Source organism: Cydia fagiglandana, chromosome 4, assembly GCF_963556715.1.
Source record: "Cydia fagiglandana chromosome 4, ilCydFagi1.1, whole genome shotgun sequence".
NCBI classification, from domain to species: Eukaryota; Metazoa; Arthropoda; class Insecta; order Lepidoptera; family Tortricidae; genus Cydia; species Cydia fagiglandana.
The window spans coordinates 12,327,191-12,346,334 of NC_085935.1; the positions used below are offsets into that span (position 1 = coordinate 12,327,191).

The window sequence follows — 19,144 nt, forward strand, 5'->3', positions numbered from 1 at the left end:
TCAACTAGTTCTCTTTTGCAGCGCAATTCCGGCAACCAATGTCACTTTTACGTTAGATAGAGTGAGATGTCTATTAGATGTGAATTGCATCTCTAAGTCATATCCTGTGGAAATCGTTCAAGAGTATCTCCAGAATCGCGCAAATGTCGAATTTGACAGTTTAGATCTTAAACATATCGTTATCGTGCTCGGAGTAATTAACAATGGAGCCGCCATTAACAGGCGTTCCCCTCTGTCGAAAATAGGCGGCCAATGGTCAACCACATGTCAACCATATGTATGGACTGACGTTTATCTGACATGACGTACCTATACATTTGATGTGCCCCTCCCCCGCAAAAAACGGCAGAATATTTTGTACCGAAAATTTTAGACATGGCGTCTCCATTGGTTATATCCTCTAAGTTATTGTATGTTGGTGATGTCTAAAAGATATATAATAGATGTCTATTCCAAAATCCGAATCGGGCCGATAGATAGGGCCGGTGGCTGACGCAGCCGGCACTGTTTGCGCACCATAGTCAACATTGTTAGCGAGCACCGCAAATGTTATTACATGATTAACCCTCTCCCGACACGTAACTTCTGTTTGACCGAGCTTTGTTAATTGCCCACTTTGCAGGGAACGGGTTGTGCAAATTCCTTGAACGTCAATTATTTTAGTTAGTGGTAATTCATTTATATTTTTAACCGACTTCAAATAAAGAGTTCAGGTTTGTTTAAAATTCACAGTTAATTTTGACTACCTACATATATATAATTATAAAGTAGATCGGTTCGGTTGGTACCAGCGTGTAGGTATTAAATATTTAAAATTCGTTGACAAACATATAGGCAGGTAAGTACTTACAAACATTGCATTTTTTCAAATAATATTATACTGACGAAGCGAAGATTCAAAAGTTCGGAGAACAAAAATAACCGAGACCGCGAGCCTCTGAAAAACGAAGGTTGGTACTAATAGATACCTCATAACGTCATAACCTCCGTGCTCTGTCACCAAAAATATCATAAATATTTTATTTTTTAAATAGGTACCTATTATACATATCAAACCTTTTTTAGTTTTATATAGTGTCCGACCGAAACATGTTTTTTTGCCGAAACCGAAACCGAAACCGAATGTTCGGCTTTGGCTCTAGTTTCGGCCGAAACCGAAACCGAAACCGAAACCGAAACTTTTGTAGACTTGTTAAAATCGTTGAAAAAATGTCATAAAACCACTTTTTTACACATATTATGGGGCTGTCAACACCCAATATCCTTGAAATGGATGTTACTTAAGCAGTTTTTTAAAGAAAATTACTAGAGTTAGACCAAGATAAATCTGCAACGATTTTGATAACACACGCAGTGCAAGTGTTATTTTAAACGTCAAAACTATGACGTATAAATAAAATTTGCACTAGTTGCACTGCGTATGCTATCAAAATCATTGCAGAATTTTCTTGGTCTAACTCTATTCATTCACCAGTCAAGTTAACATGTAGATACAGGCCATACAGGGTCATCCAAAAAACCAACTAAAAACGCGAGCGCGAAATTTTTTGTTGACAATATCGCAAGGCCGGGTACCAATCTTCACCTGGGCCTAAAAGTCCGAAGTACCCCAGTGAGGCGAACTTTCATGCGAAGTCAAAGCCGTGCTTCAGGCTTCAGGATAAGTAGTTAGCACAGACTCCAACCAATGTCCATTGTATTAAAAAGCGAGACCGCAGGCCGAGCATCGCGCAGCGAGGCCAAAGGCTAAGCTGACGTAGAGGACATGTGGAACACAAACCAATAGTAAATTGAGGTAAAATCACTCATTCGTTCCGATACAATTAGACAGTGTGCGCGTTATAGGTATTGACAGCCTCTTAAGACTGCGTCGACGGTCCAGTGACCGTCGACGCCGACGTCGACGGTGTTTTATAATAAACCAATTAATTTCTGTACCTATACATGAATCAGTATAATATGTAGGTATTAATATTGTTGTCCTACTTATTCCCCAACTTTTGGTCTTATTCCGAAGTACCATTTCGTAACGTATTCCCCAACTTTTGGTCTTATTCCGAAGTACCATTTCGTAAGTTTCGGCCCGGCCGAAAGGTTCGGCCGTTTTTTGGCCGAAACCGAAACTACAGCCGAAACATGATTTTTTGGCCGAAACTGGCCGAAACCGAAACCGAAACCGAACCTTCGGTCGGACACTAGTTTTATAGTACTCCCTACATTATGCTGGCCTAAAAAGATCAAAAGCGCTTGTGGATGCCATTTAAAAAACATTTTTTTTAGTTTTTTAGATAATTCTATTGATGGCCAAGGAAAGTGCAAACAGCCTCTATCGAAAATAAAATACAAAATCGACTTTATAAAAGGATACAAAAACAAATATCTAATACCTCTAAACGTGCAATTCTTGTATGTTTATTTATATTTACGCAGACAAAGTAGATATTTTTTTTATACACATAATGACTTGGTCATCTTGGCCCCAGATTTATATCATCGCAAACCGCATTCTTCGTATTAAAATCGTCAACATTGCAGTAGCTCCACAGGTTCTGTGTCCACAGGTACCTAAACAATGAGAAACGGGGTTGTGAAAATTCACCGGTTCCCAAAGGCGAAACACGTTCGCGCGCTATCGACGGCTCTTCATCAATTGATTCTGCGCTCAAAACGCTCGCGCGGACGATGCTCTGCGCCCTCGCTCCCAAACGAACAATGAAGAACAGGTACTTAGATATCTACTATGTTTGTGGATTTTAAATATCATATGAAAAATACCTAGGCAAACACCTTCGCAGACAACATGAAGAGAGAAACCAAGAGTAGGTAGGTACATATATATGTATATAGGGTAAAGGCACAGAATAACTAATAGTACTAAAGGTGCGTTGTTACACTTGTTACTTCTTACATATGTACCTAGGTGCGCTATTGATGCAGACTGTATACCTATAGTGAAAAGAAATTCCCTGCTAAGTGGTAAGGTTTTCATCTTATTCCTTTCGATTTACTCGATTTAAGTGCTTACCTAATACCCCTACTAACGGGCGGCGGGAGTGTGGCGGGTCACCTTATATATCTAGATAGATATACTTAGGTATTATGATAGTTGAATAATAGGTTATGATCAACTTTGAGTAACAAACCACTATGACCTTCACTGTAGGTATTAGATCAGATAGTCGGTCGTCGATCTCTAATCTAACGCATGCCGTATAGTCGAGTCAGAGGTTGAGCGTGCGAGGGTAGTGCTATGCAGTTAGTAAAACAATGTTCTGTATCGTAAACTTAGCATCGGTTGCACCAAATCATCTGTCACCTCATCTCATCTCATCTGTCTGTCATCTGTCTGTGTGTGTGTCTGTGTGTGTGTGTGTGTTAAAACGTTAGCTAAAATTGAATTTTTTTTATATAAGTAATTATATATCTTACTGCTCGTGGCGTTAATCAGTCTGTCCGTTGTGGTTGGTGCAGCTATCTCGAGCCCAATTCGAACAAAAATTTTAGAATAACAATAGTTTATATATTAACACCAAAAATAACATAAAGCTAGAATTTATTTACATAGACCAACAGAACATAAAAAAATATTTGTGCTGAAAGGTCCTCATTCTTCTTCATTTTGATGTCATTTTATTACCATTCGCCCGTACGTCTTACTCGCGTCAATAAGAACAAGTTCAAACGAAATTCACGTGTGATTAATAATAAAATGAAATTATTTTGATATCAAAAATTGGCATTATTATGCAAAAACGCGAACCGATGTGATAAAATGATAATGTACAGTCGACGTCAACACGTTTACAATTTTGCATCTTACTCTCTTTAGGCAATAAGGCGAAAGATGTAAAGATATCTTTGACGTAGACTGTACTTTCGCGAATGATTGTGCGAATGTTAAATGACCCTTTCAGATTTTTTGGAAAAACAATCTTTTTCGTTAAAAAGAAGCCCTAAAACAAAGTATCTTCATGGTACAAGTGGTAAAGGATTTGTAAAATGTGGTTTTCCATGAGAGAACGGTCCTTATGTTTAATATGCATAATGTATAATGAGAAAGAGAATAGGCTTTTTAATTAAAACACATTTTAATTTAAAACGATATATTAATAAACTTTCAGTAGTAAAAATACATAATTCAATATTTAACTTCATTCACATAACCAACTTCATTTTATGTGTTGGCGGCCGATCGTAAGATCAGGGAGATCGTAATGTTCCTGTGTAATGTTTTGACGATAGTCACATTAAACCAATATTACATAGGCAGGATAGGTTCGTTAGGTTGCTTCAAATGCGCGAAGGGCAAACTGCCCAGAAATAGGAGCCCCGCGGGCTCCGTCGACTCAGGGAACGAGTCAAAGATTTTCACGTTTCACGATATGCCTAGGAATTTCACGATATGCCTGATCTTACGATCGGCCGCCGACATATGCACTGATTATAGTAACTTGCATGCAAATTATTTTCAAGCATTCTATAAAATATTAAAGCATTACAACTTTCTTGCTTCAAATAGAATTTAATTGTTATTATCAAAGGATAAAAATAGATTTACTTACCTAGTAAGTAGAAATTTTATATAATATATAAGGAATATTAAACCTAATTAAGAAAATATGGTTCTATATGTAAAAATTAATGGAATTCAATAAATAATAAAAATAAATAAATGCAATACAAAATAACAGACATCTTTTATAAAAAAATAATTTGATCCAGAAAATAACAATTAACTCTTATGCTATATTTAATAATAATCTCGTGTGAATTATTATTGCCATTATAAAAATTCACATTTACAAAAATATTGTACTTATTCATAAATACCTCCTTGAACTATTAATATATAAAATATTGTCATGAACTTCTATTAAAATATCGTGACAAACAAAACTCACTAATTACCACTACAAGTCCATAGCAATAGTGAACCGTATTAGTAGCAATTTAAGGTTGATTTATGTTTAAACATTTTTTAGTATTTAGTGAGTTTTGGTTGTCACAACGATATGGTTTATCACAAGCGCATAATAAGGCACAAAGCGTAGTGTGAAGACTCAGTCTTATACATTTGCACCCACATGCCTCAATATAGTTAACAAGTATAATATAATAACTAGCACATTATAAATAAAGTACCCAGTACCCTCCACCTAACCCCAAAAACCCTCATTATGATTATAAATTGATTTATCAAGGAATGGCACTTTAATCGAGCTTCTGTTATATATCTATATTTAGCACACAATATATGTAAAATGTTTAATAATTTGGCTTATTATTAATAATAATTATTAATTAAAATATTTGGCACCAAATTTGGTCCGTATGTATAGTTTTATAAAACAGTTGTTAAATAAATGCTTCGTTAGTTATTCACGTTTTGTAAATGTATTGTATGTAACTGTACATAATTAGGCATTAAAACACTCGTGAGTTCCTTTTAAGAAACTCACTTTGTTCGTTTCTTAAACCCACACTCGTGTTTTAATGCCTTTCATTATGTAGCAGTCACATAAAGTACTATTAAGGAAGTAATAATCGATGTTTTCTCTATAATTACCCACATCCTCGTAAGACCTAACAGTTTATTCTTAGGACAAATATTTGAAACATTTAGTTTTGTATTAAAAAATCGTACGCTATAACTACACTCATTAACGGATGGTAAGTCAAAACCGCTCCGTCCTTACGAATATCTAACTCTAAAATACCGGAAATATTTGAACTATTCATTTTAATGAACTAATGACTTTCGAAGATAATATTTGCCATTTTCAAGAATAAGGTACCAGTTTGTCGCTTATCATAAAGACGAAATTTGCTTGTACCTACATATCTTACGAATACTAGGTACAGAAGACTCACTCTCTAATAAAACGTGTCTGTTACGATCAGGACAGATATGGACGCTAGGTGGCGTCAGCGCCACGCGCAGCTTATGGCTAGCCACCAAAATTGGTGTGGAACGAATGTTATTGTAGCTACCTGTAGCAAAGCGACGAAATCGCGGAGTGAGCCACGCCTGGAATAACTTCAAAGCGTCCTTATGGCAAGCGCTAAAATGGTACTTTTTGATTGAAAATGACACATTTTCTATCCAGTATTCACTGTTCCTGCGCTTTAAAGTGCTGGAGCGCGTAGTCGTGATAATACATCATGATGGCGAGCGGCTGGCCGAGGATGATGGAGCTCCAGACGATGAGGTTGCCGTAGCGCGGCCCGAGCCGCACCTCCGCGAAGCGAGAGATCACCGACAGCGGGGGCTGCGCCATCATGCCTAGGAACGCCCACACGCGGTACATTTGCAGAGGGACGCTTACCTGCGAATAGGAAAGTGGGTTATGTCATCATATTATAATGTATGAGAGGTAAGAAACCATGCAGAGGTTTGCTTAGTCACGTTCTAATGTCTAGTCCTTCTATATCTTCTGTCAATTTTACTATGGAAATTGACAATGACAGCGACGCGTTCAGTACCGGTAGTGCAGCTGCGGTTAGAAATTGAATGTTACCATAAGGGACCATTTGTATGCAGTCCCGCTACTATTAAACTGCAATTCGGCAGTATGAAGTTTGTATGAGTGACAAACGTATGCACGTATGACGTCATATCGTCGCGGCCTAAATCACAAACCTCGTAAGTCCATTTCAAGGAAATTAGTAATTGCTGCCTTGGACAACAATACTTATAGTCGCAAACCTCGTAACTCCTCCGGACGTTATGTCCAAGTAGTTCGTTACTCCTTATAATGTAATGTTTAGATAGTTATTTCTTCTCTGATATTTTTCATTGTAGTTATAATATGGTGTTAATTAGTTTGTAATACGAGGGTCGCACTGAAAGATTCGGGAATGGGATACTTAGAAATAACATAATAGAAAGAGGCATATAATTTATAAAAATGTAACTCTTTATAAAACTTTTAAGGTATATTCCATTTGGTTGTCATTTACAGTGAACGCATATATTTAGTATGGAAACCGCCTTTAGGAACATTACCGTTCAAATTCTCGGGCCAAATTAGCACACATACAAAATTACGCCTACATTTAAATAAGACGACGCGTTTACAGAGACTGTAATCAAAGCTGGTAAACAAAATAATAGTCATCTTTATTACACTAATGGTACATAGCTAAGTGTAGATGAAATGCATATAATGTCAATAACTACCAATCAGCGACATTAATCCGCTAATAACCTTCTTGCTGTACGTACTGGCCGCTGAGAGTTTGCGGTTCACATTTGATTAGAATATGACTTGGACAGGGATAGGTTTATGCCATACATTGAAGAACCAGTCAAATAATTCACGTATTATAATTTAATGCAGATTAAAAGATAACTAGTTAAAATGTTGTTATGATATGACAGACTAACTCAACATAAGTAAATATATCATTGTTGTATAAATGTATTCCGCTATAATAAGTATTTTGTATATTTTATTATAAATTTGTATGGCAGTGCGAAGTCACGTTCAGGTATAGTCTGTCCGTTTTTCCAAGATCAAGTACGCCATTGTAAATGTATGGTAAACTTGATCTTAGAATTCGGACTGGCTATACAGCCTGCAAAATTTACATGGGTACACGAATCGGGTCAAAAATATTTGAATATTTGAATAGGCGGAGTCACAATAAATCCCCACTTTCAGTTCCAATGGAAATATTTTTTATGCATATAGCCGGTCAAGCAATTAAGTTTGTCAGTAGAAAAAGGTGCAAAATTAAAATTTTGTATGGGACCACACCCATTCGCGCGCTTACATTTTCTAAATTTGCCGCTCTTTTATACTGACGGAAATGGCTTGAGAGAGAACCTACATATATGTGACGGTAGAGGGTGGATTCGAATGATCAACATTTTCAGATAATGTGTGTATTTGTTAAATTAATTCAGTGGAAGTGTATCTACATATAGGAGACCGGGTATGATTATCCCACGAGTTATATCTCATGAATAGAACATATTCTAGATATCTTTCCAGGCATCCACTTAATTTCATGTCTCTATAATTGGACAGCTTTTTCCATAGTTCTCTGCGAATAGCATCTTATGGGAATCTGAATGGAAAGTAATGTAAAATGATAATATCAAATTTGATTATGAATTTGAAAGAATGAGGTAGTTTTTTTACAGCTCCGTCTCATGAAATAATAATTTTTAAGAAAAAAAAACCGACTTCTATGGGGCCCGGTGAAAGATTATGGTAGATGGTGCACTATGTAGAAAAGGAGGTAAAACGAGTACTTTCTAGTAGCATTTCGTTTCCGTAAGGGTCGTAGTTCTAGCCTAACCTAACCCACTTCTCTGATAGCAGTTCGGTTCTGTGAGGATCGCAGTTCGAACCTAATCAAACCCACTTTTCTAGTAGCATTTCGTTTCTGTAAGACTCGCAGTTCTAACCAAACCTAACCCACTTTTGTTCGGTTCTGTGAGGATCGCAGTTCAAACCTAACCTAACCCACTTAACGGCGCATGCGGTGCGGTGTACGGGAGTTTGAGCGGGAGGGGTTTGGCATCATCATACCCACATTTTATGGTAGGTAATCATAGTGGTTCATTTAGTTTAGGTATCATAGTGGTTTTCCGGGTCAAGGTCCGGGTCTCTGAGTCAGAGTCCGGGTCCGAGTCCCGGTCCGAGTCCGGGTCCGAGTCCGGGTCCGAGTCCGGGTCCGAGTCCGGGTCCGAGTCCGGGTCCGAGTCCGGATCCGAGTCCGGGTCCGAGTCCGGGTCCGAGTCCGAGTCCGGGTCCGAACCGGATCCGGGTATGAGTCCGGGTCCCAGTCCAAGTCAAAACCGAAATTCGAAATCACCAAACATGTACTATGCGTCGTTGAAGAGTTCTGTTCTGATCATCATCAGCAGTTCCACTTCATCAAATGCGACAGTTTTTAATGTAAATGCTTGATTTTATGATGAAAATACAAAAAATTCTATACGTATGCCTTTAAGATTTGAGGAGTTCCCTCGATTCCTTATGGATCCCAACATCAGAACTCGAGCTTGACAGAAATGTGGCTTAAAAACTAAACTTGCTTAAACAAACATAACGAAGAGGACAAATCGCCAAACGTGAACTATGTGTCGTTGAAGAGTTCCGTTCTGATCATCATCAGCAGTTCCACTTCATCAAATGCGACAGTTTTTAATGAAAATGCTTGATTTTCTGATGAAAATACAAAAATCTCTATACGCATGCCTTTAAAATTTGAGGAGTTTCCTCGATTTCTCATGGATCCCATCATCAGAACTCGAGCTTGACAGAAATGTGGCTTAAAAACTAAACTTGCTTAACAAACATAACGAAGAGGACAAATCGCCAAACGTGAACTATGCGTCGTTGAAGAGTTCTGTTCTGATCATCATCAGCAGTTCCACTTCATCAAATGCGACAGTTTTTAATGTAAATGCTTGATTTTATGATGAAAATACAAAAAATTCTATACGTATGCCTTTAAGATTTGAGGAGTTCCCTCGATTCCTTATGGATCCCATCATCAGAACTCGAGCTTGACAGAAATGTGGCTTAAAAACTAAACTTGCTTAACAAACATAACGAAGAGGACAAATCGCCAAACGTGAACTATGCGTCGTTGAAGAGTTCCGTTCTGATCATCATCAGCAGTTCCACTTCATCATATGTCACTTTTTTGGATGTATATGCTTGATTTGTTGATAAAAACCCAAAAATCACTATATGTATGCCTTTAAGATTTGAGGAGTTCCCTCGATTCCTCATGGATCCCATCATCAGAACTGGGTTTTGACAAAAACGGGACCAATCTGTATGCATATACATTCAATCAAAAAAAGAATTTTCAAAATCGGTCCAGTAATGACGGAGATATGGAGTAACAAACATAAAAAATAAAAAAAACAAAAATAAAAAAAAACATACAACCGAATTGATAACCTCCTCCTTTGGGATTTGGAAGTCGGTTAAAAAAGGAAAATACAAATCTGTAAGAAAGAATTCATTACCTACTACATTTATAATTATATAGAAAATACCTAAACCAAGTACAAGTTAATAAAATAGTCTACTTCATTTGGCATAACACCATCCCTATTATCCTCGCAATTTAAAAAGTCGTATGTTGTTATGAAAGTCGTATGCAGTTGTTACGTTTTAGCTTAGCACGGTAGTATTGAAAACAAATCGTCATGTTTATTCCAAATTTTACTGAAGTTATCTGTTTACTACAAGTGAAAAGTGATTCCACTATCCTTGGTATGAACTAAAATAACTTCTGCATCACTTCACGACACATGAAGACATTTTTATTTACAAAAAAACGTTGTTTTTATAAATCAATTTGGCCATCCGTCACTGACTGTCATCTCGGACGAACTGAAGTTGCGAATCGAATAGTTTGTAAGCACCGCCTACAATCGAATAGTTTACGTTGGGTCATAACTGAGCGGACAGAATACTTCCATGTATATCAGTTCGCTGGTCATTTATAATTTAAGAATTACTGGCAATTTGAAAATTATATGTCGAACATTATTTGAATTTTGCCAAGTGATTTTTCGGATCATATTTTTAAACGGTTTTCAATATGCCCTCAGCGAACAGCGAACTCTAGAATTACTTTGAACTTTATATCAAAGTGACAGGGTTCAATTTGACACCCTTATGCCCCTTAAAGCAAAAATAAGTATAATTTGATTTATTATGGGTTTTTGTATGTTTGTTAAAGTTATTAATGTCGTTATTTATTACAGCCATCCCTTATTGCGGTGTCAGTAAGTTAGTATGCATTCATTGTAACGAAATACTCGTAAAGGAAGTCCGATTTCAAAACAGAACCGCCTTGAAATCTTCAGTCTAAAAACGCCGATTATTTTCGTAAACTTGTAAAAGTTTCTTAGCAAGCCATAGTGATATCAAACTAACCAAATACTCATGGAACAGCGCTGAGATGAGGAACACAGCGGCGCTGGCGGTAGTTTTGCTGTACCCCATCTCGGTTATAGGAATGTACACGTGGCGCACGGCCCACTTGTGCACGGGCAGGTTCCACGTGCGCCAGAAAGTGCCGATGTTGTTCGCGTTCCACCAGTCGCCGTAGAAGTGCCGGTCGGCAAAGTGCATCAACTCGCCCATTAGGTTCAGGAACGAGTGGAAGGTCAGGTAGAAGAAGCACAGCCACATGAGGTGGTTTGGTACCTGTAATGAAAAGTTGCGATTAGTTTTCTATGCTAGCAGTCATAAAGAGCTTTTAATATTCAACAGAAAAAGAGCGAAACTATTATCGTCGTTCGTACAGAATAGTAACCCGAAGTATATTAAATACTTTGCATATTATGGAGAGTGTCGATGGAGTTGAGGATGAAGACGGACGGGAGCATCTATCGCTGGAATAGCGCCAGAAACAGGTTCTCGCCGAACACCTCCAGCTCACGTTCTGCTGTTTACTTACAGCAAGCTTCCACTCTCACAAACATCTACGGCAGTCCATCATGGAAGTGTCGAAGGAGTTGGTGACGGACGGGATCATCCACTGCTGGAACAGCGCCAGCGCCAGGTTCAAGCCGAACACTCCAGCACGCGTCTCTCAACAGTTTACTTACAGCAAGCTTCAGGAGTCTCTCCAACATCTTCAGGTAGTCCATCCTGGAGAAGGTGACGATGGAGTTGGTGACGGACGGAATCATCCACTGCTGGAACAGCGCCAGCACCAGGTTCACGCCGAATACCACCTCGAGGAGACGTTTGATCAGGAAGCGCTTGCGAATTCTGGAACATACATTTTTGGTTTATAGAAAATTATTATCGCAATCAATTTTCATCATCTTCATTTCTACATATTCTCATTATTTGTAAAGCATATAACGTTTACACGGCTAAATGCCTAAAGTTAAGTTGTGCCCAATAGGTATGTACCATAGTAAAAACGATCTTCATGATTTCGAATAAAGTCTCTATGAATTCTATTGCAGGAATGAGTGACATTTTCGTTTATGAAGAATTAACACAATACCTATTCCTATTTCACACTAAGCAAGGGTATAATTACAAGCTCGAGCTACTTAAGGATATCAATATCAGTATCAATTAGATCGACATTGAACTTGGCCCCAAATGGTTCCAATACAGCGGTACCTTAAATGCTGAGCACCTTTTATAGCGAGCGCGACTGATCGTGTCGAGCCGTAGGTACTGATCGGGTGTCGTCGCATGTACCTATCCTCTTATTATTATTAGGCTTCTTCTTTTTATGAACTTTAATAGCGTCTTTCATCTATAACAACTTTGTTTTTCTTAACCGTGACAAAAAATCACGAAAATATATCAAGACCGCTCTAGATGGAAAAGGGCCATAGTTCTGATTCAGTCAGAAGTAAACTAAAGAAACTTTAAAAACGCAACCAGATCGAAATTCGTTAGAATGGACTAGAAGAAGAGCTGATAAACACCACACCTGTACACAGCTGTTGTTGTGTACACCTATGATCGAAGAATAAATAATTTGTATAGGTATTTGTATTTGTGAACATGCAAGGATTTTCAGCATAAAATCATGCATAAATAAATTTCAAGAACTTGTATCATTGGCCGTCATTTAGGGAAAAGGATGGATTCTTTTACTTAATTATATCCATAGAAATCTGTCATTACAATTTTAACTTTATCTCAAAAAGTTAGTTAAAATGAAAATGTTTTGAGGATCCCTTTCGCTGAACTACGCCCATATGGATACCTAAATAACTAACCGTGTGGAATAATTTTACGGTTTAGACTTGTTTTTAGTCACTCGCGCGACATGTTTCGGAGAGCCCAGGTCTCCTTTCTCAAACACTAACATTGCGAGCAGCGTTCACGACGGCCGTGTATCGCGTACCGAAGTGAGTCTAAACCGTAAAATTATTCAATGTTAGTATGTCTCACAGCAGCTTAAATTTGAACTAACCGTGTAGTGCGGGGGAAATTCAACTCATAACACAGGGTAGGCGCGAGCAGGAAGTAAAACAGGTCTTTGAGGTTGAGGTTGTCGGGGTACCTCACAAGCCCGGCAACTGCGAACGCGTCGCCTTTCTCCTCCTCTATGGTTTCTGTTGAACATCACGTCAGCATGCTATTAAAACAAGTATTAATGTGGCACTGGCAAGCCACCGTAAACCAAAATATAAAACGGAACTCCACACCAAGCGATCACAAATGCTACTAGCTACTACCTAGTCTGTTCTGCATAAGTGCAAAACTTAAATGCACTACACACAAAAGTATTTCATCATATAGTATTTGTTAGGGAATGCTCCCGGTACTGAGTTTGTATGCCGAGAACCGGGAATTCCCGGTTCCGGTACTGTATTTGTATAGAAAACCATTACCGAGAGCACTCCCTAGTATTTGTGTTGAGTGAATTAAATTTGTAATCATCATCATCATCATCATCATCATCATCTCAGCCATAAGACGTCCACTGCTGAACATAGGCCTCCCCCTTGGACCTCCATACGTGCCGGTTGGAAGCGACCCGCATCCAGCGCCTTCCGGCGACCTTAACAAGATCGTCTGTCCATCTTGTGGGTGGACGTCCTACGCTGCGCTTGCTAGTCCGTGGTCTCCACTCGAGCACTTTTCGACCCCATCGGCCATCTTCTCTGCGTGCAATGTGGCCTGCCCATTGCCACTTCAGCTTGCTAATCCGGTGGGCTATGTCGGTGACTTTAGTTCGTCTACGGATCTCCTCATTTCTGATTCGATCACGTAGAGAAACTCCGAGCATAGCCCTCTCCATAGCTCGTTGAGCGACTTTGAGTTTTGAGATGAGGCCGATAGTGAAAGACCACGTTTCGGAGCCGTAAGTCATCACTGGTAACACACATTGATTAAAGACTTTCGTCTTGAGGCACTGAGGTATGTCGGACGAAAAGACATTACGTAGTTTCCCGAACGCTGCCCAACCGAGTTGGATTCGGCGGTTGACCTCTTTCTCGAAGTTGGACCTACCTAATTGGACTACTTGTCCTAGGTAGATGTACGAGTCAACAACTTCGAGTACCGAGTTCCCAACAGAGACTGGGATGGGCACAACATTGGCATTTGACATAAGTTTCGTCTTGTCCATGTTCATTTTCAAGCCCACCCGTTGTGAAACTCGGTTGAGGTCATCGAGCATCATGCTGAGTTCCTCCATCGACTTTGCCATGACTACGATATCGTCGGCAAACCGAAGGTGAGTGATGTATTCGCCGTTGATGTTGATGCCAAGTCCTTCCCATTCCAGGAGCTTGAAGGCGTCTTCCATTACGGCAGTAAACAGTTTCGGAGAGATAACGTCTCCCTGCCTTACGCCTCTTCGCAATGGAATCGCCCTCGTGCTCTGCTCCTGTACTCGGACCGACATGGTGGCGTTACTATACAAACACTTCAACACTTCGATGTACCGATAGTCAATATGGCATCGCTGAAGTTTGTAATAAATAAATAAAATAAAAATTTGAAATGTGAAAGGGAGTCCCCCGCTCTGAGCGGTTACTGGTGCAAAGGTTGCCATAGCGTGGGAATGCCGCAAGGACTATGGGCACTTTTGCACCGAAAGCGACAAGTAACGGGTTTGACTAGTGACTAGTTACTATATGTAATTATTTGTAAGCATGTTAGACTTATAAATTATAATAGTCGGACATCTTTTTAAACCTAACATCGATAAATTGAGAAATTAATAGTACCTAATACTTTATATTAGACTATTTTTAAATGTCTACAATGAAAATTTTATTGGGAAATTTAGTACAATTACAAAATAGCAATAGCTAAGCGGGTGAGGCGAGACTCTCATATCTTAACAATGAAATAGCGTTCATATAATTTATAACTCCTCACTCGTTTCAGCGGCTTCTGCTGCTGACAGCTGACAGGATACCGAAGGGTGGTATACCACCTATACAATTTCTTTATTCAACGTGTATTATGCCTCACATTTTGCTTTAATGAGAGAGTGAGACGCACTGACATTGGACAAAGAAATTGGACTGGTGGAATACCGCCCTAACTGACATAAATATCGTTACTAATGTGACACGAATACGTCAGTTTATTATTGACAAGAACAGTTCTCAAGCGGAAGTGCAAGAAGCATACAAAAGAATGTGCAGAAATATACAGTGCAAACAATCCGATCCCAACAATCGACTTACGATCTTGTTCCGCGTTAATGAGCTCACCTGGAAATGTAATCAACAAGTCAAAAAAACTATGCAGTATCATTTGCTTATTCTGATATTATTTCTAATATATTATTTATTTTTCATATTGCAATGGTGGCAAACGAGCGTATTGTTCGCCAGAGGGTATAGTTGATTTTTTTAAGCTGACCGTTTAGAACTATGGGAGGCTGTAGGAATCGATTAAAAGTAGGTATTATTCAGTTTCCACACTCCGCAAAATAGTTCAGTACCCCTGCATAGGATTCTGTATGGTCACATGTCAACTGTATGACTGATTATAGATATTGTTATTGTCACAATGATATTATAGCATTATTTATGCGTAGTAGGCATGTGAACAATTTGGGCCCCCTCAAAATATTGATACTGCTCTAAAAGTAAGGAAACATATTATCTTAAACTTACTGTAATTGGGTGCAGATAGACTCTGTCTCCGCAAAGTGTTCTTGGAGAATTTGCCCTTCACTCCTTTACGGACCCAGTGATTGGTTTGGGCATAGCTCCATAATTTCAAGAATAATATTAAATAAATAAAACACACTGTTGTCCTCCCCACTGAAACATTAAATTACATTACATTAGATTTTAAATCTTTTACCCTTTGAACGCCACTCCACATAATAAATAATGTACTATGTACACAAGATTCACTCTCTAACAAAACGCATCCATTACGACAGATATGACCGCTAGGTGGCGCAAGCGCGAGCAGACGTCCGTTCCGCAGCGGTGCGCGACAACCACTATGGTTAGACACCAAAATTGGTGTGGGCCCCATGTACTTGTAGCGACGCGACGAAATCGCGGAGTGAGCCACGCCTGTCCACGCCTATCATGCGCTACGCGTCATCGTGAACCTTGTCGTATGTACAAAGGTTGATAATGGCCTGTATCCGCGCGCGTCACTTGACGTCTTTAGCGTTCAAAGGGTTAATGTGTGCAATTTGTAAATCAGGTAACAATGGCATATATTTACCAACACTAAATTCTTGGCCCTTGTATTGTAAGACAACCACAGGCAAAGTCACCAGTGTAATAAGGTAGCATACTTGTAGGATACTTCCGAATTTTCCGGATATCATATCCTGCAACAATTTATTATTTTTATTTGAAATAGAAATATGTAGTTTATTCGTGGCATAAAAAATAGGTAACAGACTAAAGAGGAACAAAAATAAAATTTACACTTAACATTACAACACATATCATTACATTTAGTAAGATAAGATTTAAATATCTGTTTGTTTTTATTATCTATTGTCTTTAGCTTTGTCATGTCATGAAAAAAACATTTTTACATGCCTTTTATGGCAGAACATATTAAGGGTCAGCATTGTAAATTTATTACATCCACTGTACTATGAGTATACCACATGTTCTTGTGAATAAACTTTCATTCATTCAACTACAAATGTTAAATAAATAAATATACATACCACAGCCATGGCTTTCTCTATCAGAAGGCTTGCAACAACAAGTACAACAGAGACTGAAAAAAAATACAATTATATTAGTGATTTTACTTGATTAGAATAAATTTTACTAGATTTTATGGGACTTGAAATTAACCATTTTAAGTAAATATATTAGTTTTATTCTCTAATTCCTATACTATTACTTATTCTTTACCTACAATATAGTGCTGTATTTAGTAATGTTCTGAGAATTGTCACATAAAATACTGTAATTTTACTATATGATACTTACAAATTATTAATACTACTGATGGGAATTCATTTTGGGCACCCTCATTCCGGCCAGTGAGGATTATGAACCATTCTATGGGGTTCACACGAAAACCATACCTGGAATTAAAAAGAACTAGGTGAGGTATGAAAACACTCAATGCCTATTAAATTATATAAAAACTGTTTATTTATATACACCATATACAACAAATTAACCTGCCGCGTCTGTCTGTGTGTATGTAGTTATGTTCGCGATAAACTCGAAAACTACCTACTGAACAGATTTTCATGCGGTTTTCACCTATCAATAGTGCTTCTTGATCTTGAGGAAGGTATAGGTGTATAATTTGTTAAGGTTTTGTGTAACCCATTTGAAGCCGTGCGAGTTCGCTAGTTACAACTAAATCTAACTCTTAGATAAAAATCAATAAATTACACATTTAAAAATAAAAACCATTTGCTGGAGTGAATGTGTTAAAAAGTTCAAGAATGATTTTTGTTCAAAGGCCAATACTTACTTGAGGAAATTTTCAAGGCACAAGCGTAGGCCTCCAATGGACAGCATGAGGAACCCCCAGTTCACCAGGCCTGTGAAGTTCTTGAACCCGGAGCTCCATGAGAACAAGGAGTCTCTTGGCTTATGGATTCTGGAAATTTATATTTTAACTTTTACTTAAGGTGACAGTCCATTTCCAATGACAGCTGCAATACTGTTCATTTTACTATGGAAATTGACAATGGCAGCGACGCGTTCAGTACCGGTAGTGCAGCTGCGGTTAGAAATGGAATGTTACCATTATAGGTACTGTTGCCATCATATATATTTTAGCAGCCGAGGTGCTCAAAAATGTCTGCACATGAACATGACTTAACAATAGACGTATGTTCAGATATTTATGAACACCTTGGCCACTCTGATATATCTGATGGTAACTGTACCACTCAAATGATTTTTTTAACCCCTTGAATCCCACTGACTAAATTTAATATTGGGTCAGCAAAGAAAAAAATGTTATTATTATAAACAAACAAAACTAAAAAGTAATTTTATGGAAGATATACAAGAGCTAGTAAGCAACAAACTGAAGAGAACTTTGTATTATATTACAGTAATAATAAATAATCTTACGGTTTATCTTGCTGTGACTTCCTTGCTTTGGTTTCTTGTTCTGTAATTTCTTCGGCTCGCGTTACACTTTGAGCTCTTCTATAACGCAAAGCTTTTTCCTCCGATTCTGCAGCCATTATGTTCCTAAAACTTTACAAATAGGTTAAAACGGTTTCCAAGTCCAGGGCCGAATACACGGTTTTTTATTATCACTAAACTCACTGTAATAAAGATCCGGTTTAAATGATACGGCGGGTACTTAGATAAAGATCACTGCAAGTTTGCATCCGCCTGACAACGGAATGCTAAGCTGTAATACCTTGGTTTTCCTGTTACTTTAATGTTAAATAAATTAAGAATGGCCGGGCATATAACTGAATATGAATACCATGGACATTAGCCTTATCAAAGGTCATACAAATGGGTCAATCGGTATGCAAGTACTGCAAGGTAGATAATTCCTTATTCCTTGGTGCCTTGCCTGAGAGTCAACCGCGAACCACGTTCGACGTGTTGCCTTTCTGTTGCACTCGTAAATTCGTAGGTAAGTGTGACAGAGAGGCAACAAGTCGAACTTGGTTCGCGGTAAGCCCTGTGATTGGTTGATTATTTTGACATGTTTGACACACTGTTGACATAAATGGAATGACATTACGATTGCTCTGTTACCACATTAAAAAAGCCCAGACGGGGCCTTTGCACACGGAGCATATAGCTTGCACGTTTGTGCAATATTAGTTGGTCAATTTGCCTGTCAGTAAGCCACCAGAACCAGGAAAACTATACTCATCCTTTTTTTGTGGGTGCTAGTACTAGTGTGAGACAAAGATAGTATGACTCTATCAGTCTATGATTGAAATAAGACAGTCCTTTGACAAACCATATATCATATTTTAAGGGGTATCTAGACTAGTCCATTTTTCGCCAATCTGATTAAATTGCCCGATCGAATCAGGACGTTAGAATTTGGTTCGCCGAATTCTACCGCCGATAACGACCGATACAAGTTTTGGGGCATTTTTTCAATTTAGAAGGCTCTAATATCACCATAAATCTAAAATTGGTGATTCAATTGGAGATTGATGCCAATTTCATTTATGATCAAATCGGTCGATTTGATCATCTCCTCTGGATATCGCTTTATAATGGCTGCGT

The 19,144-nt window shown here is 38.3% G+C and overlaps 1 protein-coding gene across 3 annotated transcripts; it reads right to left on the reverse strand.

Annotated features, from left to right (window-relative positions):
* Positions 1-4,069: 4,069 nt before the first annotated feature.
* Positions 4,070-18,473, reverse strand: LOC134663747 (diacylglycerol O-acyltransferase 1). Of its 3 annotated transcripts, none has more exons than XM_063520222.1 (12): positions 18,212-18,473; positions 18,011-18,139; positions 17,400-17,528; positions 16,901-16,998; positions 16,630-16,682; positions 16,170-16,278; positions 15,599-15,748; positions 15,164-15,190; positions 12,931-13,072; positions 11,591-11,756; positions 10,914-11,186; positions 4,070-6,326 (listed from the first exon to the last, which is right to left on the reverse strand). In XM_063520222.1, exons 2-12 carry the CDS (start codon positions 18,124-18,126, stop codon positions 6,111-6,113), a joined length of 1,479 nt encoding a protein of 492 aa, XP_063376292.1. In that variant the 5' UTR covers positions 18,127-18,139; positions 18,212-18,473; the 3' UTR covers positions 4,070-6,110. The 3 variants fall into 3 exon arrangements, with proteins under 3 accessions (XP_063376292.1, XP_063376294.1, XP_063376295.1); XM_063520224.1 differs by having other exon boundaries at positions 18,309-18,471; XM_063520225.1 differs by lacking the exon at positions 15,164-15,190.
* Between the last annotated feature and the right edge of the window lie 671 nt (positions 18,474-19,144).

Bases quoted from the DNA above. Each gene is read 5' to 3' on its own strand.
- LOC134663747 (XM_063520222.1), bottom strand. From the start codon at position 18,126: ATGGCTGCAGAATCGGAGGAAAAAGCTTTGCGTTATAGAAGAGCTCAA. The intron at 16,279-16,629 runs GTATGTATATTT...AAATTGTTGCAG, and splicing joins TAGAGAAAGCCATGGCTGTG to GATATGATATCCGGAAAATT. The intron at 11,757-12,930 runs GTTAGTTCAAAT...TGTATGTTCCAG, and splicing joins AATTTCCCCCGCACTACACG to AATTCGCAAGCGCTTCCTGA.